Source organism: Porites lutea, chromosome 2 (genome assembly GCF_958299795.1).
Source record: "Porites lutea chromosome 2, jaPorLute2.1, whole genome shotgun sequence".
NCBI classification, from domain to species: Eukaryota; Metazoa; Cnidaria; class Anthozoa; order Scleractinia; family Poritidae; genus Porites; species Porites lutea.
The window spans coordinates 42,888,487-42,915,657 of NC_133202.1; the positions used below are offsets into that span (position 1 = coordinate 42,888,487).

General features: G+C 39.6%; 4 protein-coding genes across 4 annotated transcripts; 3 read left to right on the forward strand and 1 right to left on the reverse strand.

Annotated features, from left to right (window-relative positions):
• Nucleotides 1-3,796: 3,796 nt before the first annotated feature.
• LOC140927056 (von Hippel-Lindau disease tumor suppressor-like) lies at nucleotides 3,797-7,157 on the forward strand. Its single transcript, XM_073376721.1, has 2 exons — nucleotides 3,797-4,187; nucleotides 6,818-7,157. Exons 1-2 carry the CDS (start codon nucleotides 3,836-3,838, stop codon nucleotides 6,934-6,936), a joined length of 471 nt encoding a protein of 156 aa, XP_073232822.1. The 5' UTR covers nucleotides 3,797-3,835; the 3' UTR covers nucleotides 6,937-7,157.
• A 534-nt stretch (nucleotides 7,158-7,691) lies between these two features.
• Nucleotides 7,692-9,794, forward strand: LOC140928682 (uncharacterized). The gene is made up of 2 exons (XM_073378462.1): nucleotides 7,692-7,762; nucleotides 8,060-9,794. The coding sequence occupies exon 2, from the start codon at nucleotides 8,122-8,124 to the stop codon at nucleotides 9,295-9,297; it is 1,176 nt and encodes a 391-aa protein (XP_073234563.1). The 5' UTR covers nucleotides 7,692-7,762; nucleotides 8,060-8,121; the 3' UTR covers nucleotides 9,298-9,794.
• Nucleotides 9,795-10,905: 1,111 nt separating this feature from the next.
• Nucleotides 10,906-15,755, reverse strand: LOC140926242 (uncharacterized). Its single transcript, XM_073376016.1, has 4 exons — nucleotides 15,567-15,755; nucleotides 14,952-15,017; nucleotides 12,897-14,137; nucleotides 10,906-12,187 (listed from the first exon to the last, which is right to left on the reverse strand). Exons 1-4 carry the CDS (start codon nucleotides 15,606-15,608, stop codon nucleotides 10,906-10,908), a joined length of 2,631 nt encoding a protein of 876 aa, XP_073232117.1. The 5' UTR covers nucleotides 15,609-15,755.
• Nucleotides 15,756-18,675: 2,920 nt separating this feature from the next.
• LOC140928684 (pleckstrin homology domain-containing family F member 2-like) lies at nucleotides 18,676-27,099 on the forward strand. Its single transcript, XM_073378464.1, has 9 exons — nucleotides 18,676-18,731; nucleotides 19,208-19,272; nucleotides 21,542-21,679; nucleotides 21,847-21,910; nucleotides 22,132-22,257; nucleotides 22,670-22,776; nucleotides 23,669-23,831; nucleotides 24,974-25,101; nucleotides 26,351-27,099. Exons 1-9 carry the CDS (start codon nucleotides 18,716-18,718, stop codon nucleotides 26,444-26,446), a joined length of 903 nt encoding a protein of 300 aa, XP_073234565.1. The 5' UTR covers nucleotides 18,676-18,715; the 3' UTR covers nucleotides 26,447-27,099.
• Nucleotides 27,100-27,171: the final 72 nt, after the last annotated feature.

Consider the following 27,171-nt stretch of genomic DNA (forward strand, 5'->3'; position numbering starts at 1 on the left):
GAGGAAAACACTGCTTCCTTCGTGTTACAACGGTTAACCACGTTTCGGCAAACGGAAAGTAACATTAGTCTGTTATGACCTCTTAATGTCGATATGTACTCTCGTGGTTAACCGTTGAAACTCCTTATTTGCACCACATCGCGGGAATTTTTCTAGCCAAGAATACGTATTGCGAAGCACTTTCTATATAGCGGAATCTTCTTTTGCCTTTTGTGAGGAATTAGCGCATAAAAAAGGAAAATTTCCCAGCGCACGGCCGTCATCGATCACGTGTTATTCCGCTTTGCTTGTCATCAGGTGAACTTCTGAGCCAAAGTAATTGCTGTTTTGGCGATGATACAAACTGGTGTGTCTATTTGGAACGCGCGCGGGGGTACAAGATTAAGTAATGACATACGCTTCGTACATTTTACTCTACGCATACTACAAATCAGGACGAAACTCTATAAATTGATGTTTAAAAACAAACAATTTGGCCCATAGAGTAACGTCATCGTACAAAAATCTAGCCGGAAAACACAGATACATATTTCAGACAATCAGGGACAAAAGTAGTTGACACAGTTGTTTAAAACGGGTGCTTTTAACAAACATTTAATTCATTTATTATTTCATTCCTTTTAAACGCCGTAAATCCCCCGACCCCCCGAATCAATGTTGTCTGAAGTAAAAAAGAGACTTGAGGGTCCAAAATTCAATGTTGTCTGAAGTAAAAAAAGACTTGAGGATCCAAAATTCAACATTGATTTTGGGGGCAAGGGGTTGGGGTAGACAGGGGAAGGGGATAAGTATATCCACTATGCAAAAAGGGGCCATTTTACGGAATTGTGTCAACACTTTTGTCCCTCATTGTCTGAATGTAAAGTTGTGCTACTGCACACAAGTTGAGCCGTGTATAACACCGATTTTAACTGAAATTAAAGGAATCAATGACATAATTATGTTATTGGTGGTGCCCCTCCTTACCGTAAAATTCCGAAAATAAGCCCCTCAATGTATAAGCCCCCCAAACCGGTAACGCAAAAAACCCTCAGTTAAATCGCCCCTCCAAATATAACCACCGGGGGCTTGTACTTGAAAAATTTCCCTCAGTACAAAATAAAACAAAGCAAAAACGGTAACTTTACTTCCAGCCATAAGGCTAGCCCAATCGGTTTTGAAACGCAAATTTTTCTCCGTAGATAAGCCCCTCCAAAAATAAGCCCCACAAAAAGGGCCTTTGAAAAGTATAAGCCCAGGGGCTTATTTTCGGAATTTTACGGTATTCTCCTATTAAAGGAGGCTCAGTTTTATTATAAGCGCGAAGCCGGGAAGTGGGTCGGCGAAATCCGTTGATATACAGTGCAATATATTTCCTAATCCCTTCTCCCACCCTCTGTAGCCTGTGTACAGACGTCACCTCCCCTAAAAATATCCCCGATTTTTTTCTGAGGGGAGGGGGGCGGTTGTACACAGACTAACCCTCTGCAGCGAACAAAGACTTCTAACCTCGGTTCACTCATACTATATCCAAACCCTACAGGTAATACACCCCTTCCGCGTGCTGGGTTTCCCAAAGCAGCCTAACCCCGTCAGTTTTTTGCAAGATTTGGGGAGCAAACACTAGTGTGTAATATGGGGGACTCGAAAATACTCGGAGGCCCGCATTGGACGCTTTGTTTATAATTTGAAGAGATAAAAATGCTCACTGTCTGCGGTGATTTCTCTGGGAAGGTTTATCTTACAAAACGAGAGTTTAAAAAGGGTTTATTTTCTTATTGCGTCTTATGGTAAAAATTGGAAGGTCAGGACTTTCTTCTTCCGGTTAAGTCCGAAATATCGGTAAAACTCTAAGTTCGTCGAAGTATAAGTATAGTTTTTGCAATGAAGAAATAAGAAAGCACTCTTGCCAGTGTGTTTTTGGCATTTGCTGTTTCCTCCGGATTTGTTTACTGCGTAGATTTGTTGTTTCAAGAACAGGCGTTACTTTTTGCGTTTTTCAGGAGGTGCAACCAAAAAGATTACTGTTCCACAAGTGATGTAGCCTCTCACGCAGGCGTTTTTAGGGGAGCTCAACGCCTGCGTGGGAGGTTACAGGTTATGCGATTTTTAACCTTTTTTTGCAAGAAGACATGATAATTGCTCTTTCAGGCTGGGTATGGGATGGGAAGGGTTGGAATTTTTTATCTAAAGTGACGACACCCAAATCCTGCTGGTATTGACTGGGGCGTTGGTAAATATCCTCCTCTCTTGTTTACAGTCACCTAGATCATTTTACCCTGTTTCACTCCGTTCTTTGTTTTGCTGAGCATCTAGCCTCAGGGCGGATCCAGGATTTTTTTTAGGAGGGGGTGCACTCGTCTCTTGCTCTACTTCTGTATTAGAAAACCGCAGGTCATCTCCCCCTAGATCCGCCCCTGAGCCTGCAGTGCAGGCCTATTTTGGGCGAGCGAAAGCAGTTTGTTAAAACCCGGGGGGGGGGGGGGGGGGGCACTTGGGTATTTTTTGGGTGGGTATGTGCCGCCCGGGACTCCAAATTGGCACCCCGTTCTAAAAAAAATTTCCCCTAAAATTGATACGCCCGTTCTAGAAATGGGCCAATTTTTTATACCCCGTTCTAGAATTCCCCATAAAACTGGTACCCCGTTCTAGAAATGTGCCATTTTTTTATACTCCGTTCCAGAAAGTTTGTAAATTGAAATAGCCCTGTTTTTTTAAAAAAGATATTTCTTTATTTGTTCGACTTATACATCAAATAAATGCTTCTTCATAATCAGCAACAATTTTAAGCAGACGATAAAGCCGTGATCCACAATTTTTTATACCCCGTTCTAGAAAACGCCTCTGAAATGGATACCCCGTTCGAAATCAGGAGCTTCAAAATCACGACCCCGTTGGGCGTGACATACCCGTATAGGTAATGTATGGGAGTACCCCCCCCCCGGGTTAAAACCGCGCGTCCGTAAAAACACAGGGTCCAGAGAAGTTTCGTGTGAATAAATGAATTACTTATTTAAAGTGTCACCTTGAAAAATGTCTATACCTGTCGCTTAGCACGATTAATTAGCCCAATGGGATCTTTATAAATCTACTGTAAACGATTTCTTCGCTTCTTATCTGATCCAGAATCAATAACCGCAAGCCATATCCTCGCTGGCGCACGGCACGTCGCCCGAAGGGTGACCGAAGGCCCGTCGCACGAAGTGCCGAGTAAAAGATTTTATACTGTAAGCCGATCCTGCGCCCCCTCTGTCTCTTGGTTTGCGGTCTATAGAATGTGTAACGAAACTGTAACGCGATCAAAATAACCCACTTTTTCGGTGGTTTTCGACGGGTTTTGATTTTCTAACGACAAACACATCTCGTGTGGACCCTGTGTAAAAAACGCCTGCACGGCACTGTGCGATAACATGACCCATATTTCGTGCATCCTAAATGAAGTAGTAGCTATATTTTTACCGGTCCACTGGCCACAAAAATAGTGTCGGCTCAGATCATAGAGTGTCGTGAAGTCGTGACTCGGACAACCAAGACACTGGTACAGCAGCTTTTTAATACAACTTTCAAGTTGTGACTGGCTGTAAAATGGAAAAACAAGAAGTCGAAGAAAATCCACCCGTACCTCCTTACAAGTCTATACACAGCTTTGTCAAGTTCCCTGTGACATTCATCAACAGAACTGGAAGGGAAGTACGTGTAACCGTGAGGTTTTTGGTTTTTCCGTGACAGTTGTGGGCCACCGTAGACCCCCCCTGCCCCCCCCTCCTAGATGCCTAGAGGAATTTAATTTTCAAAATAGAAGTACAGTGCTGTACGTTAATTTTACTTTTCATTTACTGTTGTGACTGGCTGCAAAATGGAAGAACAAGAAGTCGAAGAAAATCCACCCGTACGTCCTTACAAGTCTATACACAGCTTTGTCAAGTGCCCTGTGATATTCATCAACAGAACAGGAAGGGAAGTACGTGTAATCTGGATAAACTATGAGGGAAAGGAGGTGTGCTACTCTACTCTGCTTACAAACGGTCAACTGGGTATGAACACTTTTGTGACTCATCCGTGGATAGCAGTGGATGCAAAAACGAATGAAAGAATGTTGTTGAACTTTAGAAAAACATATCTCCCCGGTGAACCGGAAGTACGGCGGATGGATTTTGAGCATCGTGAAGATTCTGTTGTAAGAGCTGAAGTACTCATAACATTGCCCGGTAAGGATTTTTATAGACCGTCGTTAAGATCCGGGTAATTCAGAAATATTCCAGGCAGTAAATTATAGTTGTGCGTCCTCGAAGCGCCCATTATTCTCACTTCTTGTTCGAATGCTACAAATCAACCTGTTCAAGATGTAGATGGTGGGGGGGGGGGGAGGGGGGGGTATGGATGGCAAGCTTACTTTCGTGACGCCGTAGGTGGTATCGACCATTTTTGGTGTCCGTCAATCATGATTTACTGAAAAACTGTCCTGTGAATCGTGATTGAAGTGATCTCCGTGAAACTCCTGAACTGCCAAAATCCTCGTTTGTGTATATGTACATTGAAAATAAATTGAAGAAATTAAATCGTTAATTTGGCCAAACAACCTTAACATGAATGGTGGCTTTGTTAAAGTTCACTTTTGAATCTTTTGATGAAACTTCACACTTCAATGCGCTCATACTCACCTACAGCTGGCTTCCCGTTGGGAATTTATTGGTTTGAAAAACTTTAGTAATCTAATTGAAGCACTGACTGTTTTACAAAATGGGATGCAACGTTTTTGGCATTTTGTATGACCTCTATTGTTTGTGAAGCGTGAAAGGGTAAAGAATTGCTTTTGTGACTTGTGAAATGCAAAATTGTTGTTTGTGAACTCGTGATGAGACCCGTATGGTGGCCCACAACTCACGCGTCACGGCAAAACCAAAAACCTCACGGCAGAAACAAAAACATCACATCAAAACCAAAAACCTCACCGCAAAAACAAAATACCTCACGGCAAAACCAAAACCCTCACTGCAAAAACAAAATACCTTACGGCAAAACCAAAACCCTCACGGCAAAAACAAAATACCTCACGGCAAAACCAAAAACCTCATGGCAAAACCAAATACTTCACAGCAAAAGCAAAATAGCTTTGGTTTTGCCGTGAGTAATATTGCTTTTGCCGTGAGGTATTTGGTTTTTGGTGTGAAGTATTTTGGTTTTGCCGTGAGGTTTTTGGTTTTGTCATGAGGTATTTTGTTTTTGCCGTGAGGTTTTTGGTTTTGCCGTGACAGTTGTGGGCCACCGTAGACCCCCCCTTGCCCCCCCCCCTCCTAGATGCCTAGAGGAATCTAATTTTTAAAATAGAAGTACAGTGCTGTACATTAATTTTACTTTTCATTTACTGTTAGCTTATATTGTTTTATGATACAGGAAAATTAAAAATTGAAGGAAAAACCCTAAATAAGAAAAACATTCTCTGATAAGGGTAATAACAATAAGACATAAAATTTATAAAATAAATAAAACTTAAAGCCTACATAAAGTTTTTTGCTAAAAATAATATATGCATATTGACCGAAAAGATGAAATTTCACCAGAGTAAAGTAAATACTGATACTGATAAATTTGAATGAACTAAAGATAAAATCTAAAACTGATACTGAAATATTGATAATCTCATGGTTTCAGTTTAGACTAAATCAAACATTAATGGAGGTTAAGAATCCCAACTAGCTGGAGGCAAACTACAAGGCTGTGCTCTAAGGAAAATTGAAGGGAGCCCAATGCTCTGGGCCTGTAAAATCTAGGGTGCCCATACAGCACATGATTGATATGAAAAAACTAAGATTTTCTAGTTGCCTGATAGGAAAAGTTAGATGCCAGGGACCGTTGGGCTTAGCCTGCGAATACAGCCGTTTCTCCTAGCTCCTCACTGCCTGCAGGGACATTTCACCAGGAGGAACATCTACTCAGCGAAAGAAATTCCATCTAACTGATGATGTAAATTAATGTTTACATAATAAATCTGGTATTCATGGGGTTTCAAATGTAAATTTGTTTGATTTCATGTTTCTCGTGGTCAATTATGGTAAAGTTTTGTGATCTTTGCGAATGAGCTCCAGCAAAACTCAGATGCTTTTTCTAAAAATGAATCTATTCCAAGAATATTGACTGTTTTGTAATAGATTCATCACGTTTACATTTGGCCTTTGTGGCCTTTTGTCTGTCATTCATAAACAACAGGTAAAACAATATAACTACTACATTGACCAATCAGAGCTCCTAACCAGATTCCAGACAGATTTTACGCCATCAGTATGGAATTTCTGTCGCTGAGTTGCAGACATTTCTCTTGGCAAAACGTCCTTAGCAGTGAGGAACAAGGAGAAACAGCTGTATTCGCAAGCTACATCGGGCTCTGCTAGAGCACAGCTCTGAACTACTTGTTCATTGACAAGTGTGGTTAAGGATTTGAGTTCAGGACTACTGGGAACAAATCCAGCAAGCAGTCAGGGTCTTACTTGAACTTGGGGCTTCTGCACACTCAGCCAGGCTGCCTCTTTTTATGTTCATAGGATTTTAAACCATTGCTTAATACATCAAGGGATTCAGATTTTCAAATACAGTGGTAGTTCAATCCAGGATTTAGTGACCCTGTAAAAACATGATCATTTTAGCGTCTAGTCTTAAACAAAATAATAATCTAATCTAGGTCAGTTTTCAAAGTGTTAGCCATTTGGTGTTGTAGTTGTCTTTTTTATGGAAAACATATTTATTTAGAAGCACTAGTTTTTTTTTGAATTTATGACACCAAGTTAACCACAAGTAATGTTCAGTATTCTCTATTTCTTAAATTTCTATTTTTTTCTTATAGTCTGCAAGCTTGAAGAATACTGTGTAAAGACCCTGAAGAACATTGTTTCTCCACAAGACATCCGTAAACTTCCTCTTCCACCACTTATTCCTAAGAAAATTTCTTGTACATCATCATGATTCAAGTCATTTTCATGTATGTGGTTTGACGGGTCAGACCCAAGGAATTGCAATGTTTAAAGCATTATTTAGTAAACTTGAATTGTAAATACAGCTTTAAAGATGCCATTCAAAGGTGTCATAAAATATTAAAAATAAGCTGGTCGTTTAGCATACAGTCCAAGTGCGAAATGTACAAGTTACTTGCAAGAAGCATTAAATTCAGCTTGGAATTTCTTTTAATATGTGACTTGCACTGCATCTCCCATATTTTATGCACCTTTTTTGCCCCCCAAAATTTTGCATAAGCATTGTTTTCAATTTCTCTTGGGACGACTGTAATATGTAGGAGAAATGAAAAACAAAGGTTATGCAAAATTTGGGGGGCAAATAAGGTGCATAAAATATGGGAGGTGTGCAAGTGGCATATGACTTGGGTAACATAGAAGTTTGTGAGATTACTACGGAGCCCTGTTAGTGCCATACACGCGCGCGTACAGCATCATATTGGGAATGTATTCTTTTGTGTTTATGGCGAACACTTTCTTACCTTTGGCGCGACTTTTTCTCTCTGGCGCGACTTTTTTTTACCGGCGCGACTTTTTTTCTCTGGCGCGACTTTTTTTTGCTGGCGCGACTTTTTTTTCCTGGCGCGGCTCTTTTTTCATTAGCGCGACTTTTTCTCAGCGGCGCGACTTTTTTTCGCCGGCGCGACTTTTTTTGCTTTTTCTCTAGCGCTCATTTGTAGACCGCTGCTAGATTTTATTGCGGGCTCAAGTTACGAACACGTGCAGTTGTGAGCAAGATGGCTGACTCGGTTGACTCGGCTGACTCCGATCTAGAGAAGGTAAGTAGCATGTAATTTAGCTCTGAATACGGTCGTATTCCTAAAGGAATTACGAGAATGAATAGCGGGAAGGTAGCTAGTCTTATTATTTCGCTATTTTCTCTGTTGACAGAGTAAATTATTGCTCGAAAAACACAAAGCCTTGCCAGGCTGGAAAAGCACAACAGGCAGAACAAGCTTGATTCTTGCTTTACAGCACCCTTAACAAGTATCTAGTCCTGTAATAGGGACAAAAAATTATGTAAAAAATTGTGTTCAAGACCACGTATCAACCGTGTCCTCATTTATTGACGTTAGGTCTTTTTAACCTTCTGGGAGGAGCCGCTGTCCTAAATCACTGAGACATCGCGGATAACGACATGGCGGATAACGACCTTCGAAATCATATGATTGAGGAATATTTCCATTTGGGCTTCAATTATAAGGAAATCATTGATTGTCTCTTTTTAAATAATGGAATACCTTTAAGTCTACGACAGCTTAAAAGAATCTTATCGCAAAAAAATCTTGGACGACGACGCTTTAGCAACTTTGTCGAGATAGCAGACGCCATGGAAGAGGAGTTAAAAGGAAGTGGAAGCATTGTCGGTTACAGATCTATGTGGCAGAGATTAGTGGTTGACCATAAATTGTCTGTTAGCAAAGAATTTGTTAGGAATGCGTTAAGAATAATGGATCCTGAAGGGGTACAAAGGCGCTCAAGGCATAGACTCCAAAGGCGACAATATCACGCAAAGGGCCCAAATTTTATTTGGCACCTGGACGGATACGATAAATTGAAACCTTATGGGTTTTGTATACACGGTTGTATTGACGGATATTCGAGACAAATCATGTGGCTTGAAGTTGGGCGTACGAATAATCATCCCGGCGTTGTTGCAAGCTATTTTATTAACTGTGTACAAAATGTTGGAGGTACCGCCAGTGTAATTCGTGGAGACATGGGGACAGAAAACGTGAGAATCGCTGCTATTCAACGCTATCTACGACATGAAGGAGGAGATAGTTGGTCAGGAGAGAAAAGTTTTCTTTATGGAAGATCAGTTGCTAATCAGAGAATAGAAGCATGGTGGGGACAACTGCGAAGAGGAGCTTCTGATTGGTGGATTACTCATTTTAAAGATTTGAGGGACAGAGGACTATACTGTGATGCCAATGCTGTGCATGAAGAATGTCTACTGTTTTGTTACATCACAATTATCCGTCAGGAACTCCAAAGAGTGGCTAGACTGTGGAACCTACATCGGATTCGACCCTCAACAAGGAACAACAGTTCTCCCCATGGTCGACCTTGTCTCTTATACCATCACCCTGAAATGACAGGGGCCACAGATTGCAAGCATGATGTTGACATTGACGACTTAGATGTTGCTAGAGATATGTGTTGTGATGACCTGCCTCTGGAATCAACACCTGAATTCAATGCACTTGCCCAGGTCATCATGACAGAAGAAGGTCTTAGAATGCCAGAAAATGCTAACGAGGCACAGAATCTTTATTTGATTCTCGTGAACGAGATAGAGAAGTTATTGTAGCTTCACATTTATGAGAATGGTCGACCAGAAACATGTCGAATATTCCTGCCCCTTGCGCCTGTTCTTTCTCGCCAAAGAAACCTTGGCCAGGACTCTTCATTCATTAACAAGTCTCAATGCTGACTGATGCGAAGAGAATACTGTTAGAACAATAGCAAAAGCATCAACAGCCAAACATCAACTTTATTAGCAATTTTCTTTCTCAAACGATCCATTGTTGTCGTCTTTTTGTCAAAAGGAGGATGCACACGCAATAAGGAGAAAATGGACAAAATTTCTCCGCCAATATTCATTGTATACAGCAGAATATTAACATAAGATAATTATCTTAGGTGAAATCAGCTCAATTCAACTGAGTAAACAGATATCAAATAGCAAAACGGACTAATTCTGATGAACACGAAATGTTGACTATCATAAAAATTGATGTTAATGTGCACGTGTACGCACTGAATGCATTCACATTCGTAATAAACAGCAACCGTAACCCTTTAATACCCGAGGTGTCTCCCTCTTATCAGCTAGATAGTCTGACATTGGGCATTCTAAGTTAAACAAACAGTAACAGTAACAAAGAGTCTTTATAAAATATGCCACTGGGAAGGTGCCGTTTAACCAAACATCAAAAAGTATATGACTGAGATTAAAATGAACACAAGACTTGCTGTCATCAAGAGAAATGTCACCGAGTGCATTTACATTTGACACAGACGGCAATTTTTTACAGTAACGCCCTCCCGATAAGCCTTTGTAGGCGTTCACTCAAAAACAAAACTGGCGATGTTTGAGCCAGTTAATTAGCAGCTGACATGATTATCTTACGCAGGTACAACGGTTAAAGGCCATGTTACACGAAGCAATTTTTCTTGCAACTTGCAACGCAATGATGACGATTAAAAAACCTTTCAAGTTGCAGAGGGGGTGTCACACGTTTGCAACTTTTTTCGCAACTTGCAACTTGCAACGCGTACAATAACAACCAAGATGGCGAGCGAAAGATGAGCTCTGATTGGGCCATTCTGACTTAATTGCGTTGTAAGCTGCTGAGGGGATGTTACACGCGAGCAACTTGTCTCGCAACGTTGCGAAAAGTAGAGGGTCGTTCTACTTTTCTTGCAACTCGCAACGCAACAATTGCAGTTGCAAAATGGGGTGTTACACGTGAATTTTTTCATGCAACTTGCAACGCAACAAACGTTGCGGTGCAACTTGCAGTAAAAATCGCTTCGTGTAACATGGCCTTAAGTTGTGCGTGAGCCATCTAAAATTCGGAACTAAAGAAGGTACAGAAGAAGTGTTTGTTGAAGACGTTTCTTTACTCTTAGACTGAATTGAATGTAGAAAACTGCAAAAAAATCTGTGTTCAATTTTTACTTTTTCTAAATATGTGAAATTGTTATTTTTTAAGCCTGAAAATTGACAACTGAAAACTGAGTGTACATACTCGATTTCCAGGCTGACAAAAGAAATAAAAACTGAACATCCATTTGTTATTTTTCATTTCTTTAACTTTCAGAAAAAGCGACCTGATAAACATGCATTGTTTGGCCCAGCAACTTCCAATTCCAGTTGTCCAAAAATGGCTTGAACTGCACTGCACCTTGCTTGTCACGCAGTACCGAAACCCCGTGCATTGAGAAATCCAAAGGTAACATCAGCTTTGAAGCTTTCATAATCACTATGCACAACTGGAAGACGGAGGATGTTTGAACATGTATTTGCTGTGGGAAATCTTGACAACCCTTCATGCAAAAACTCAACGGTGACAGGTAACGCACGTTGTGGTAATACTTTGCAGCCAGTGGTAAAGAACAAAATGTCACTCAAGGTGATGTCAGAATCTTCCGCATCTTCTATGTCCTGAAGATAATCACCCCATCTGGACAAAACAAGACTCTCGGTTAATGCCTTTGAAGAACCAACAGGGCTTGACGTAGGCCTGAACAATTGTTCCATTCTTTCTGCTGTCAGCTTCTCGGGTACATCACAAAACAATGGCCTGAAACTATCAGGATATCTCTTGACTGCTTCTAGTACGCCAAGGGCTGAGAGGCCTTCTCGGAAGCTCTCAAGGGCTGGTTTACATCGCCCGAGAACAAACCACTGCGAAGTTGCTACAACCATTTTCTTGACATCATCCAGGGTTTGTATTGGCATTGCCAATGTTCCAGCCAGCTCAAGAACAGTTGACAAGTTGCCATCAACTGTGCAGCTCTTTGCTTTCTCTACAGTGTCACAGTCTATCAGAGATTTCAGAGAAGATTTCAGCTCATGATCATAGACATCTTGCAATGGCACTGTCAAAGGTTGGTCACTGAGAAGAGCTTGAAACATGACAGGGGATAGGAAGTGCGGTGCAAGTCCCCCATGCACGAGTGACATTGCAATCATCAGTCCTGCAACAAAGTAGTCATTATCTTCTAAACACTTTACATTGTATGACAGGAATCTGCAGCTCTCCGGACCACACATAAGTTGAGAATCATGGATGCATTGTAGTATCAGCGTAAAGAACTCTCTCATGGGGCCACCCCAGTCGATGGCACCTTCACTGATCCCAGTGTCATCAGTGAACTTAACAGATACCTTGTTAGCTGGCGAAAATACTTTGCGGGAAACTGCTCTCTTGGCTCCTTCCCATATGAAATTGCGAGCAATGTTGAATTTGGTGAGGCAATCAGCATTTATCTGGGCTGCTAGTTCATTCAGTATTTCAGGTGCTGGTTTCACTTGAGAACAAGTAACAGCTGGGACATTATCACTGTGGGTTTCACTTGCAGAAACGTCACCTTCACTGTCAGACGAATAACTTTCCCTGTGACATGTAGTTCCAGGTTGCTCTACCAGAATGGAGGCGTAGTAATTGTCCAACTGCATTGGAGTCATGGGCCTAGTAAAATAAAAGTAAACAAATACCATCACAGTGATTGGTATGAAGTCAAGAGTACACAATAGATATATATTATAATATTTATAATTCTACCTGCAAATAAGGGAACTTCCCCACATAAGTCTGGTAGTTTATTTACGGTCCTCTTGCCCCTCATTAGAGTATATAGGCAATATTTTCTAATGACTGTGGATAACATATAAATTAAAACTTGAATTTAAATATCATAGCATCATACAAGAAAGGGGTGCCTGTGACACAACAATCAAGTTCAAGTTTAAAATGAAAAGAATGTAGAGCAATCAAATTTTTATACAATATTGTCTTTATGAAACAGATTTCTGAGATATATCTCCTTGTCTGTAAATGCAACGCTGAAAGTCTGTCCTTGATATTAATTTCTTACATTTATGCCTGTTAGGATAACACCACACGAAATACATGTAGATACTATAATCCCTGCTCCTCCACAACATGTATAAGGAAGTTCAATGCTGCAGTTACGTTTTCCTTACTTAAAAAGACCAATTTAATGTTCCTTACTTTTAGACATAAATTTATTACTTCCTGATAAAAACTGAGCCCTTTTAGTGCCCAAGCATCATGTGTTAAAAAAATGAAATATTAGTGGGAAATTTTCAGTCTGACAATTTCTGATGACTGACTGTTATTTATATGGAAATTGGCAGTGGAAGTTTAAGTTACTTACACGTCAGTATTTATTTCCCTTCCTTCCATGTTGTACTCACAGTCTGGCAGTGTTGTGTTAATACCATTACTTGCATCTCCAAATCCCATGAATTGAATGTCATCATCAGACTCACACAATGATGGCGTATGTCTAGTAGTAGCCATAACCAAGGTACATCTATCCTCTAGTTCACTACTTGGTGGCAGCGGTGTTCCCACAGGGTCACAGAGTGTGAAATCCACTATGTCTGGAGTCAAAGAACCAGCCCAATCATATACTACTGCCACTCGACTATTTGCTGGAAACCGCCGAGAGCATACTCCCATTGTAGGGTGTCGGACCCTTACAGTGAGAAATTCTGTGCTGGGTTCTGCTAAAACTCTTGCAGCTCGTGCCTCTTGAACTCTTTTCTTGTGTTCAGCCTCAGCCTTTGCAATTTCAAGGGAGATTCTTTTTTGCTTGTCTGCTTTTAGTGAAAGTTCATACTCGGTGTCCTGCTCTCTTTTAAGTGATTCCCTTTGTTCTGTTGTACCAATCAGGCCTTTTCTGTCATCTTGTCTGTCCTCAATTGAAGTACCAGCTGTACAAGCCCTTTCAGAAGAATTGGTGTCATGACTCATTATCATGGGTGGTAAGCCATCATCACTTTCATCACTGAGAGTTGTCATCTTTTTGGACAACAAGTATAGCCTGACATCTTTCAATTTAAAAGCCTCTATGTAATTTCCAATATTGAAAGGTAGCTCTTTCCCATTCACTTCCAGGGTAACACCCATTTGGTCATTATGAAAATTTCCAATAGCAAATAGCATGTCTTCTGTTTTCCCATAATATGACACTCCATTAGGGAAAAAGATGGATTTACAAACTTTCATAATGTCTGTTCTGTTACTTGATAACAGCATGGTTGCATACCTACTGCCACCTCCCTTAGACAGAGGTACAAGAACATAGTCTTCAACCTCCTCTCGGAAGTGTTTCCATCCAACTTGTACTCGTTTAGACTTTTTTTTTTCCTTTTCAAGCTTTTTCTTTTGCTGTTGGTTGCCTGAAGCAGTTGTAAGCTTAGTCGACCTATCTTTCTTTGAAGACAAGAATGCCTCAAGGAGTCTTCGTCTTTTGGATTCCTTTTCTTCCTTGTGTTGCTTCTCTTGAGCGGTGCTACAAAAGCCACAAAGGCTTAATCTGTCCCCTGCTGTCGACAGCCCCATATCTTTAAGGACATCATCACTCGCATTTAGGACTGCTGAAATATCCATCTGGGATAAGAAGATTTAAGTTAATTAGTATATTAATGCTCTTTTCCAATGGAGATGTAATTTATTCTTGTTTTTTAGAATTGAAATAGCAGGAAAAGGGGAATGTAGTTTATTTTGTTGTGACAGCTTTTTAATTAACTCAAGGAGAGCAACACCATAGGGGTATTTCTTCTTCAGCCTTCACTGTTTGGCTCTTGCTGTAATGTGAAATAAAGTCATAATTTGTATTACATGCAAAAGAAGTCAGTACTTTAAAATGCCCCAGTGGTACATTGTGGGAGTCTATTAACATTTGCGATGATGTCAAATCTAGACCTTGTCTGGGTGTGTGTTTGTGAAGGGGAGGGGAGATTGAGTTATGTTATTGATCAGTACAAAACTTTGTTAGGGAGGGCTGATAAGACATAGTAAGGAGCCATGATGGTTTGAGCAATGGTTCTCTTTCCTTACAAAAATATATTGTTGTTGATGGCAAAATTGTAAGAAACAGACGTTCAACTTTTAATGTTTATTGTGAGCCGCTCGAATCATACATCTACCGTCCATGAGGTCTGACCCGTGTCATTGTAGAAACTGGGTCGTGCAATCACGTGTAATTAAATTGACTGGCTAATCATGCAGTCCTTAATTAGATATTAATAATAAGTCACACAACCTGTCACAAAGTGACACAAAGTGACACAAAAGTAGCCAGCTAAAGTCAATTGACTAGCAAGTGATTTTAGCTGCCTATGACAACACACAGGCACCTGCTTAGGCAGCCTGGATGGGTGCTAGTTATAAAACAGGATAAAACAACCAAAATTATGCTAACCTTTTCTTCCTCAAATTTGTCTACTACCCTTTCTTCCACTCCTCGTTGTCGTAGATAGTTACAAACCTGTAAGTGAATCAACAACACTATGACAAAAGCTGAAAGTACAACTTCGCATTGTTTAACACAGACTGCACTTCATAATAATATTTTTTTCATATAATCATTATTTATGTGCCAACTGATAAATCAACTGGCCCAAGGTTCAACACCTCACTACATGATTTTACACCGACAAAGTAAGATCTAAACTCCAGAATACCCGGTCACTTATTTATAGCATCTAATTGAATAAGAAAAGCAACTATTGTTATATACCTCGTTTTCAAAGCACACCGGCACATGTAAATAAAGTGGCTGGGTATTCTGAAGTTGCCTTGGACCTTAATACAGGACTAGACATCTATTAATTACGAGTATTGCTATACTTGAAATTTCTTGTCACGTATAAAAATAAAGTAAGAATCATGCTTGTTATTTTGTGTTTCGGTCCACAATTTACTCTGTCAACAGAGAAAATAGCGAAATAATAAGACTAGCTACCTTCCCGCTATTCATTCTCGTAATTCCTTTAGGAATACGGCCGTATTCAGAACTAAATTACATGCTACTTACCTTCTTCAGGTCGGAGTCAGCCGAGTCAACCGAGTCAGCCATCTTGCTCACAAGTACACGTGTTCGTAACTTGAGCCCGCAATAAAATTTAGCAGCGGTCTACAAATGAGCGCCAGAGAAGTCGCGCCGGCGAAAAAAAGTCGCGCCGGCGAAAAAAAGTCGCGCCGGCGAAAAAAAAGTCGTGCCGGTGAGAAAAAGTCGCACCAGTGAAAAAAAAGTCGCGCCCTCGAAAAAAAGTCGCGCCAGTAAAAAAAAGTCGCGCCAGAGAAAAAAAGTCGCGCCAAGGGTAAGAAAGTGTTCGCCATAAAGAAACAAGAATACATTCCCAATATAATGCTGTACGTGCGCGTGTATGGCACTAACAGGGCTCCGTAGATTACAAATGTCCACAATAGCAACTATTCAATGTATTGCCATACATATACCAGTATTTTAATATAACCTTTTCAAGTCAATTTACGTGTGGCTGAAATCTCTGCCATTTTCCTCCTCTAAGATTATTAAGGAATTGTAAGGGGAATTAAAGATAATACTAGAAAATAATCTTAGGATGCCATTCTCCACAGGCTTTCAATATTGCTCATTGCTACTCATTTGTTGGGGTGTGCAGAGTGAAAGGAATAGTAAATAAAAAAAAATATTTTGTGCATGAGATTATCTTATCATTTTGTTTTGTTATCATAGTCTATGTTCTTAATGTTTGTTTGATTATAGTGTCGAGTAGTAACGTAGAACCTTTATAATCCCCCAAACATGCAGTGTCCAGCTGGGAGGAGTAGTAAACTAAAATATAAAGCAAATACTATTTATAAAAACTAATAAAGCTAATATTGGAAATACAAATATTTGACTGTTAAGTGTAGATTCTCCTGTGGAAATGGATAAGGGTGTGTAAAGAGCAACAGTTGAGTAGGAGCTGCTTGTAAGGTCTCTCCTGATTGGTCACAGAAAACAATGACATGTCATTCTTTCAATTCTTTCAGTATTGTTTGGAGTCAGGGTTAGGCACCATTGTGACTTCTCTTCTGAGCAGCTGCTACATGACCCCAGTTGAGTAACGTAAATCTCTCCGCGCACATGTTGCAGGCCCTGTAAATTCTGACAAGTAACATGGCCTTAAAACAGCAACATGAGACTAGAGGGATTGATGACAAACAATGTTAAGATGGGTTAAATACCGACAGGGACATAGCCTACTCCTAAAAATGCAAAAATAATGGCCGTATATAAAGTTCAGGCCATTATGCAGGGACATATGTACCCCCCCCCCCTTCCTCAGAGGGCCTCATACCCAGTACATTCATGATCAGATGTTTGGGGAGTTGGCAGAGGCCTAAAAAGAGAGCCTGAGAGCAAGTGAGCGGGCAAACAAGCAAAAACAAACAAACAAAAAACGAGCAGGAGAGGTGGGGCCACGTGCCATTTCCAGTGAGCGCATAGCTTAAAGAACAAGCCATGCAATAAAGAGAATTTGAATTGCTTCTTGTACCAACCTTGTAAACATTGTCAGGGTCTTTCATCTTCCCATCATGGGTAACAATGGTAACAATGTTACCCTTTTATCTTGTTATTTAATATCTCTATGATCTACAGAGCATTATATTTTTTATGATAAGGCTAAGAAAGAAAGAAAGCATGCAAAGAAAGTACTGTCTGATAGCCTGGTGCTAGTGGATTTTGCTATTGGGCTAGTGAATTTTGCTCAGGTAAGTAAACTTTTTTGAGAAATTCAAATTACAGAAAAACTGTAATCAATCCTGCTTATCAAAAAGTTTTTGGGGTGACTTTTAGGCTAGAACATGCTGGCTACTGCTTACCCGAATGGCAAGCAGTAAAACTGACTTTCTTTGCACCCTGATGATGGTACAGCAAGCTCTTGTCCTACAGGGAAAGGCCTGATTCACAGTTGTATGCTAAACAACCTAACCAGGCTGGCAGTAAAGACCCAGTAAAGAAATACCTCACTCCATTGATACGCATTATAGCATGATTTGCATTAGAAAAGAAGTAATATTTATATCAAACAAAGCCACCTCCAGCCCTGCTTCCAGTCAGACCAGGATATGGATATTCGTAATTAGGACCTCTATGTAAACCACTCTTGTGATGGAGCATCCTATTAAAAGATTGTTATTATTATTATATTCAGTACACAACCGTAAATTTCCGGGTTACTCCGGATTGCAAGTGACAGGACTGATTGAAGTTTTTGGGGGGGTTTGAAATTTTTGATTTCAGGATTTTGGGGGGTTGGAAAATTTTGGCATTGAGTATATTTTTGGGTAGCTTCATTCAAGTAGGTATTTTTTTTTGTGTATTCAAAACAAGATAATCTCGTGATAGTTCCCACACATCCCGGCTGCGTAGTTCCGCGAATAAACTTTTATGGTTTGGAAGTTCGGCATGGCCGGGATTTTTTTGGGTTTTGTTTGAAGCGCTAGGGTTTTTTTTTTTGGGGGGGGGGGAGTTGATTTTTGCCCCCATTTGATCTTCCCTGTCACTTGATATCCGGAGTACCCCCCTTGGGTGTTAATTTTTGAGCCTGCAAATTGACTTACCGGTAATTGGATTTTATTTAAATTTCTTGCTGGGGCTCAGCATTTGAAATTTACATTCCTGTTCAATTATCTTAGCTTTGCTTATATGTTCTATCACTGATATTATTAGAGATTTTATTTCCTCTTTTGCCGCTTCCGGTTATCTGAACGTGAAGGTGTCCAACAAGAAAGCTGTTGCTACTTTGGACACTGAAAAAAAATGAACTTAATGTCTTTTACCTTAATGATTATTCATCAGTTACTTTGTTTTCCTACTTAATACGTACACTTGTGTAAATGTGTGAAGATTGATTGAAGTGTCCGAGGCTATTATAGAACAGAGACAAAATGTACTTAATTAGAGGTTACATCATCGCCCAATATTTTTTAAGTGCTGCAACCCCGCGAACGTTTGAAAAGCCACCCAGTTTCCTGTTTAAGGTAAAAATTAACGAAGACAACGTGAACATTTCCATACACGGTAAAATAGTAATATGAGAATCCTCCCACTCGTTCCAGCGTGACAATTTCCGGGCCCTGCCCACGCACCAATCAAAATAACCTGCGCTAGCATGTGATCTTTTAGCTGAGTCTCGGAGTCGCCGGACCAAGATGGTGGACAGGCTAGGTATGAAGGAATTCTGCATTTCTTGCTGTATTTTTGAGATCTCCTCTGGCTCAGAGAGAGAGAGAGAGAAAGAGTAGCATAATTATTTAATTTCTTTTTTTTATAAATTAACGCCGAAAAGACGGGTGTTAGACTCCATGAAGTAGCACTCGATTTGTGCTCCACAGGGTTGTGGTTTATAATGCCATTAGAGATCGACATTCGGTTGTTACGATAAATATATCGATGTAGTTGTATTGGGTCATGGAAAGCTTATGCCTTTCATACTTAAGAACAGAATCTAGTGGAGCAACAGTCAGGAATTAGCTGGCTTATTAGACAGGTATTACAACTCGACCCTGTCGAATGCATTTAAGGCAACAAGTTGAAACAACTTTAATGTGCATTGTTAAAGTTACACGAGTTAATTGCTAGAACCAGAAGCATATATATGCTTCTGCTTTGACTTTATTAATATTTCCTTATATTTACCGCAGCAAACACGGAAGCTAATGAAAGACGTATAAGAAATGTTGAAAATTGTTTTGGAACCTCGGGGCAGGTTAGTTGTTAGCACGCTTCAACACTCATGAAAATGTTTGATTTTTGTACATGTAGTAGTGTTCGAAAGGTCATAGGGTTGTTTTGCAACTTCTCCTGAGGTAGTATTTTATTTCAATAAATTTATGAAAGGTGGTTGTGGGCTTCTACAGTTTACAGAGACCTTGTGCGATGTGGAGAATGTTGAGCTTCGTATAATTATAAGGAAAACAAAGAACAATATATTCTGTACCCTATGTGTAGAGGCCCATCGATCTCTTCTCACAGGGTAAGGGTATATATTCTATGGGGCTTATTTCAATTTGCATTCCCTACTGCTAGCAAATTCCTTTGTACTATGTATTGGTGGGAATAAACATGTTAATGCATTTAGCACAAAGCACTGTTCCCTGCTGCAGTTGATTGCCGTTTCTACATGGTCACCTAAGCAATGCAAAAGTCTTAACTTTTGTAGGGCATGGGAACAGCCTTCTTCCTTAGGACGAATAGGCCACAAGTATTGGTCTAGCCTGCATAGCAAGCGTTTCTACGCGAATTTGTCGAGAACGTTGGGACAAGAGCAAAAAAAAGGGAATGATGAGGGAGGGGGAGGGAAGAGAAAGAAATGCTTGCTCACAAACCCCGCGATTTTGAAAAACTGCATTCGCCCACAAACGCAGCATTTGATTGGTGCTGGTAATGTTGATTACTTAGCACTCGAAACATCAATCAAACCAGGTATGTTTTGTTTACGGTGCGTCACAGATCTGGTCTGATCTGATTTGTGGTCGCAGATTACAAATGCTTTGGTCTGATATTTATTTGAATCATGTTTGTGCAAAGATTTATCAGATCTGAATCCCTTCGATCAAAAGTATAATTGGAGATCGAGTAGTGAAGACTAGTGAAGGCCAATTTATTGGGAACAACCGTGTGCTTATCTGACTGGAAAAAAATGGACTGTTTGTTGGAGATAACATCAACGTAAATCAGAACATCGGTACTAGACACTAGCTAGAGCTGCCATGGACAACTGATTGGAAATTGAGCAGCATGTATTGTAGAGAACTTTTCGACAATGGCTGGCCTATAGAGAGTAGCCGCTCTGCAAAACTCATAGCTGGCGGTGTAAATTGTTCTGGACAAATCATTTCTTTGCAACGTTTTGACAAGGTTTCCGATGAGATAAAGCCACATAACGTTCAAAATTTAACTTAACTATAAAGAACGAGAAATTCCGCAGCAATCACTTAGAGTTTCAACCTTCTTTTATCGTAAAGCTTCTTTTTATTACAGTTTTGCAATGGCGTGGAGCATGTTTTAGGGAACAAAGTAAATTTTTCAAATATGGTAATCTATTTGCTATATTTTGACGAGCTGTCAATTTACAAATGAACCGAACCGTGAAATATCAAGGGGCGTTTTCCAGAATCGTGGGGTTTGTGGGCAAATGTTCCTCTTCTCCCCTCTCTCTCCCCCTTCCATTTTCTCTGCTCCCGCTCCAACTTTCGCGCTATAACTAATCTAGTAGCGCTTGCTACTCAGGCTAGTATTGGTGTGGTACCAAAGACTGAACCTATAACCTTTAAGTCTCCAGGAGATCAGACTTCTACCAACTGAACCCACCCTGCCACAGTTACAGTTGAACCTTGCTCCATGGACACCTGCTTAATACAGAGACCTCATTGACTTTACCCCAGGGGAAAGCCCTTACACTTTCTCTAAATTCAACCCGCTTAATATAGACACCCATTAATATAAATTGTGTGGACAACAGACACCTGTTTCATCACGCAGACAACAGATTCACATAGAAAGTCAACCTCACTTATGTGGACACTTTTATTATTAACTGCGTGGTGAAATAGACCTTTCCTTTTTAAAAGTAAAAAAAATTTTCAGTGGACAGCATGTTGATGTTCTCAGTGCTTCAACATACTGGATAGGATGACGCTTTTGACTAAGTAATGTATGTGTTTAATGTTTTTAGCACAGAATCACAGCTTTGTGACGATTAAATATATTTAATTTGATGATGCTAATGCTCCCCAAAAGGTATATATTTTTTACATAAATGACATGACCTGCTTAATATGGACACCCTGTTAACATGTCTGTATTAACGGAGTTTGACTTTACTAAGATTGAAGGTTTGCTGGTCATTTCCCATTTGTGGTTGAATTAGAATGTATTTATGTAATGTGTTGTTTTTTGGTCCTAATTTAAAGGTGCTGTATGTTGGATCAATTGATTTGTCCAAGAGCTGATCTAATTTCCTTTTACTATTTCAGCCTTTGATGGTACCAGGAAGGGTTTTGGTTGGTGAAGGTGTCCTGACCAAGCTCTGTAGAAAGAAACCCAAGCCACGTCAGTTCTTTTTATTCAATGATATTCTTGTTTATGGAAACATTGTCATCAACAAGAAAAAGGTTAGTAGTAACAATACTCAGTTATTCTAGCACTTGTTACTGAGGGTAACTATTCAAGTAACAGTGATTACTGACCGGTTGTCTCCACTGGTTGTTTTGCTTTATAAAGAATTAGCAAACTCCCTGCAAAATAGCTGCAAACTTATATAATGATGTTTCAATTTCAGTATAACAAGCAGCATGTTATTCCTCTAGAGGATATAAAACTACAGTCCTTGGATGATGAAGGAAGTAAGTGTTCCAATTTTTTGGGTCGAGTGTTTTAAGTAAGAGCACTGCTTAATGGTACATTTTGTATAAGTGTCTAGGAAAATGTACCATCCTTGACATACAATGTCTGATATTAATGAGTGCAATATTATATCAGAAAATAATCTTGTTTAATGGTGGATGTAATATTTCTGTCAGTGATTGGTTTGCTAACATTCCTATCTGGTATACTGTACCTCTAGATTTAAAAAATGGCTGGCAGATTATTAGTGCAAAGAAGTCATTTGCAGTTTATGCAGCTACAAGAACAGAGAAGGCTGAATGGATGGCTCACATCAACAAGTGTATTCAAGACCTACTGGCAAAAAGTTAGCATACAGTGTAAATGTGTTTGTTTCTTTAAGTAGTTATTTGAACAAGCCTTGTTTTAACAGCTGTGATTTTCATAATATTGTATAAGCATAATCTGTAGAGCTGTACAGCTGTAACATGACCAGGCAAGTAAACAGAGATTTTACTGTTGCTCTTTTCTGACTGAATCTTTCGTTTTATGATGACTGGAAGATCCATGTACACTGACAGGCATAACCTTATGTACTCATAAAAGAGTAAACAAGTTTGCCTTGATTAGCTGCAACATTCTCAGGTTCGAAATTGTTTAATTCATTTGCGGAATAAAAAATTGTTGTCTTCCATACAGAGGGTAAATGTGGTTCTTTTTCACTTCATTGAGATAGAACTGCATTGTAACAGAGATTGTTTGGTCTGATTATTTTTTAGCGGGGAAGAAAGGCACCACTGAACATGCAGCTGTTTGGGTTCCTGATAGCGAGGCATCAACTTGCATGCATTGTTTAAAGAGCAAGTTCACAGCTTTAAATCGAAGAGTATGTTTATCAGTAAATTTGAATGATCAATGTTGTTTTATTGACACACTAGGGACCTTACGAAACTACAATGGCAATGGCAATGGGAACATCACAAAAGGAATATGTTTAATCAGCAAAACAACAACTCTGCACGTGCATCACGTCCTTCTGAAAATTTCTTTGCTGTCCTTGCACAACTACGACATTAAATGACCATCTCCCTCTGAACTAGAAGAAGATGACCGGGGAACATGGGATAATTGTGAAAAAAAGTGCAAGGATGTGAAGTCTATTTTTCAGCGACACTTTCAGGGGTGTTGCTGTTGACAGATCGTAAGGTCCGTAGTCTGTCAGAAGGCCTGATTGTAGAGAGTATGTCCTAAAATGATTGTTACATGAACAGCCAACAAACCATTTTTGGTCTGCCTCCCCTTTCCAGACATCTGTAAATCCCTGCAGGATCTTTCAATGCAATTATCTAGACTAAGTAACGATTTATTTTTGCAAATAATGTGTATTTAGAGACTTGAAACGTTTTATACACATTGTATAATTTGCACTTAGTCTTGATAATGGGGTTATGATGATGTCAAAAGGTTGGCTTTTTACATGTTTTTTAACATCTCCTGTGCAATTTTTGTGCTTACTGGCTTACAAGGTTCTATGCTATCGTTGGTGTAAGAATGAATGATGGTAAGGTCATTTCTTTTGTTATTGTATGTGCAGTAACACGTGACCTTCGGAGCCGGAGGGACAGGGTTTGATACATGTTATCTCCCATTTTTTTGTACTCTGTTTTATAAAGCGTAGTTAAAATATTCAGTTTCTTAAAAAGAAAATTAGAACGGAAAATTCAGTTTCTTAACATATAATTTGTTAAAATGACATTAATTGATTTATTATTCTTCAGCACCATTGCAGGAAATGTGGAGGGGTTGTCTGCAGTAACTGTTCAACCAAGAAGTTTCTCCTGCCTTCTCAGTCCTCAAAACCTTTGCGAGTCTGCGATAACTGTTATAATTTGTTGTTAAGTGGAAAAGGTGTTGTTGATCAGGAGGAAAAGAAAATGGCCAGTACGTTTCTTCTTATTTCTTGCTTTCTGGCAAATTCAATGTAGCTTTGTAAATTGTTAATTCTAAATATCTCATTATCCACTCCCCCTGGGGCTTTTTGGGGTTGATTTACAAAACTGGTTCCGGTTTTTTCTTTTGCCAGTATGCTTGTGGCACAGTTTTCAATTCATGAAGTAGAGAGTTATGTATGCCTTCTAATGTGAATGTGAACCACACCAGGGGCTGCACTTTAAGTCTCCTACCAGGGTTGGACGAAAGTTATTTTTACAGCTTGCCATTAGGGCAAGCTGAAGCTAACATTTACCAGCCCAAACATCATTTCAACTAGTCCCAAAAACGTTTTCATGAGCAGATTGATTTCACAGTTCTTCTGTAATTTGAATTCCTCAAAAAAATTCACTTGCCCATCTTGCAAGCTAATAAGTGAATTCACCCAATAGCCTGATAGCAAAATCCACTAGCCCTGGGCTATTGGACACTACTTTCTTTGCACACTTCCTACTCTTAACAATAACTTGTGGGTAGTCTGTCCTGCAACATTTGTATCTGGGGTTGCGCGAAGCGGCCCTATGGTTTATCAGCCTTATCCAAGAAGACCAGATAAGCTAACTACAAAGGCAGCTGTTTCTCCTCAGTTGCTGCTGTTGGTCTAGCAAAGGTGTGAACTCATGGCCTCCCACTTGGCAGCCCAACGCATTTTCAATTGAGTTGAGTGGGTGGTGGTTTGCTTTACCTTTCTCCACATTTAAAAATTTTAAACAATTTCTGGGGTGAGTGCTTTTTTATGGATTAACCCAATTTACTCCCAACAGTGCCCTGCTGCAAAATTTCAAAGTGCATCAAAAAACAAACAAATACAGAGATCAAAATAGTCTGCATGAAATTACTGTGAAAGAGGTGTCATTTAAGTGGTCACTCTATAGATTTCACTTGAAGACTCAAAAGTTATCTGGAACTACATCTATGATTACTTCAGTCTTAACTGGTACAGATGTAGTAGTCATAGATGATAAACTGCATTCATGGTTAGAGTATCTATTCATCAGATGGGCATGGAAATGCCACTTGATATCTCCAAAGGGATACTTTTATTCAAGGATGCATGTACCCTCAACTTTGTGAAAATTAATGTTCCTTTACAGCTGTCCCCACTCCACCTCAGAAGGTAGACAAGTCAGAGGATGAATCAGAGTCATCTGGAGAGTCTGATGATGATGATGAAGCTGGGTCTGAGAATCCTGCCGCATCTGAATACCAAGTGCCAACCAAGGTATGTGATGGTACAGAATGCTCTCATTTTGATGTACCATATTTTCTTGATCAATCCAGTGTTTGTGTTTGAAATTACAGTTTTTTGGGGCCAGTTTGTTATTAAGAGGGTGTTTACATGACACTGGGGTGACTTAAGCACCAGTGGGAGTTCACTCCGGTTCCCTCTCATGTCTCTGTATTTGTTTACACGGTACCATCACAAAATGTTGTGCCGGCACGAGTCACTCCGACATGAGTTCACCCCGGTTTTTGTACTGGAGCGAGAATTACACTCTGGTACGAAATTTCACAATGGTATCATGTAAACGCAAAACGACCACCTGTTTCAGCGTGAAATCGGTCTGCTGGTGGACTAAAATGGGTAGCTCTTGCGTAATGTTTGTGATTTTGAATCGCACATGTATTTTATCAACATGAAGTGAACCTTGAAATAACCGAGATATGAAATGACCCATCATCATGTAAATGCAATACAAAATCACACATTCATCCAAGTATGAAACTTGTGCTGGTGTGAGCTTTCCCATGTAAACACCCCCTAAGCAAGGATTTTACTGATTGTTTTTCTGATCTGTGTATCTTGCTCTTATGCGTTAAGTTTGTTCAGGGCTTGAATAAAGCTCCTGTCTAGTAGCTTAGGGTAATGAAATTTTTCTGGTGGACATGTAGCTCTTCATGCTCTCTTGCCCACTGGGCAAATGGTGCGCAAGTCGTCTTCTAACTAAAATCATAAACTAAGAAATGCATTCAATGACCCCAGGGAAGCAAAATGTGAGAACGGCTAGTCCAAAGGTCGAGGTCGAGTTGACCCTTTTAGTCCCAATAGTGACCAACGTGAATTTTCTCGTAATGATATCCATATGTTGCCAAGAGAAATAGTTTTATGAGAGTTAATAAAATGATCACTCTAGAGAAAATGCTTTGATCTGTTATCAAACTATTTCAACTAATTCTTTAAAGAAATGTATGAAGATCAGTGTGAAGAATTTATGTGTAAATAGTGGGGCAGGGTTAAAGCTGTTTTCGAGCCCTGTTGTTACAGTGCAAATGAATATCCGAGGGGCTTACAGCGGCACATCCAGACATTCAGAGGGGGGACCCGGTCTCCAAAAAATTTTTTTTGGCCTTTGGGCCTCAGTTTGGTCTAAAAATAAGGGAGGGGGGAAGGCCCCTGGATCTGCCACAGGCTTTTTTAGCCAGTAGGTCATCTACTTTGAAGGCTTAATGACAGTTATTTTCATTTCCAGCCAACATTTTACCAAGGCGACCAAGGTGCTCCAAAAGGGGAAGGGGATGGTGGAACTGTTGAACCAATGGAGACAAATGCAAACAATGAAGTATGATGCATGTGTGCTCAAAACAGATGTTCAAAAGAAGTTTTAACTTTTAGAAAACAACAAACTTGCCGTCTGGAATAATAATTATGAGGGCTTCTACATGCTCTCAGGAGCTGTTATAGATTTATACAATTATTTTTATTATCACTATTTTTTCCACTTTATACCAAAGCAGAAGTCAATTTATTTTTTCGAGTTTCATTATTTTCCTTTTATAACCAGCAGGCTATTTTGCTTGTGAATGGCAGTTTGAAAGTCATTGCCAGTCAATTTAACTGTATTAAGTTTAATGGAACCTAGATCATAATATTATACTGTTGCATTCTTTCTAGTACATGATAGGGAATTCTCTTCTATTATAAACACCAGAGTTAGAATGATATTTCAAAGTTCGTGAAGTTATCTTTCTCAAAACTCTAGCTGTTATAATTTTGTTCAAAAATGCCTTCTGATTGGTATCAATAGTATTGCAACTTGATGAATACTTTTGAATGGCTGACACATTTTGTGCCTTATGAGATTTGGCCAAGTACTGTTGGTGAGGAAATGATAGATAATTTTTTAAAACAGGATGAGTGTTAAATTCAGAAACTGGGAGGGAAGAATAATTATTGTTATCTGCTATTGTTTGCAGATTAATATATGTACATGCACTGGAAGAGTTTGATATGTTATTTTGAGTACTTGCTGTTTATTTGTTTGTTTACATCTTGGGAAAAGGTGGGGCAACC

What these genes read in the sequence shown, in the direction of transcription:
- LOC140927056 (XM_073376721.1), top strand. Translation starts at nt 3,836, where the DNA reads ATGGAAGAACAAGAAGTCGAAGAAAATCCACCCGTACGTCCTTACAAG. An exon ending in AGTACTCATAACATTGCCCG is followed by an intron (nt 4,188 to 6,817) that starts GTAAGGATTTTT and finishes TTTTTCTTATAG; the next exon opens with TCTGCAAGCTTGAAGAATAC.
- LOC140928682 (XM_073378462.1), top strand. Translation starts at nt 8,122, where the DNA reads ATGGCGGATAACGACCTTCGAAATCATATGATTGAGGAATATTTCCAT.
- LOC140926242 (XM_073376016.1), bottom strand. Translation starts at nt 15,608, where the DNA reads ATGGCTGACTCGGTTGACTCGGCTGACTCCGACCTGAAGAAG. An exon ending in CTGACTCCGACCTGAAGAAG is followed by an intron (nt 15,018 to 15,566) that starts GTAAGTAGCATG and finishes ATTCACTTACAG; the next exon opens with GTTTGTAACTATCTACGACA. An exon ending in ACAAATTTGAGGAAGAAAAG is followed by an intron (nt 14,138 to 14,951) that starts GTTAGCATAATT and finishes TTCTTATCCCAG; the next exon opens with ATGGATATTTCAGCAGTCCT.
- LOC140928684 (XM_073378464.1), top strand. An exon ending in TTGTCATCAACAAGAAAAAG is followed by an intron (nt 21,680 to 21,846) that starts GTTAGTAGTAAC and finishes TTTCAATTTCAG; the next exon opens with TATAACAAGCAGCATGTTAT. An exon ending in GTCCTTGGATGATGAAGGAA is followed by an intron (nt 21,911 to 22,131) that starts GTAAGTGTTCCA and finishes CTGTACCTCTAG; the next exon opens with ATTTAAAAAATGGCTGGCAG.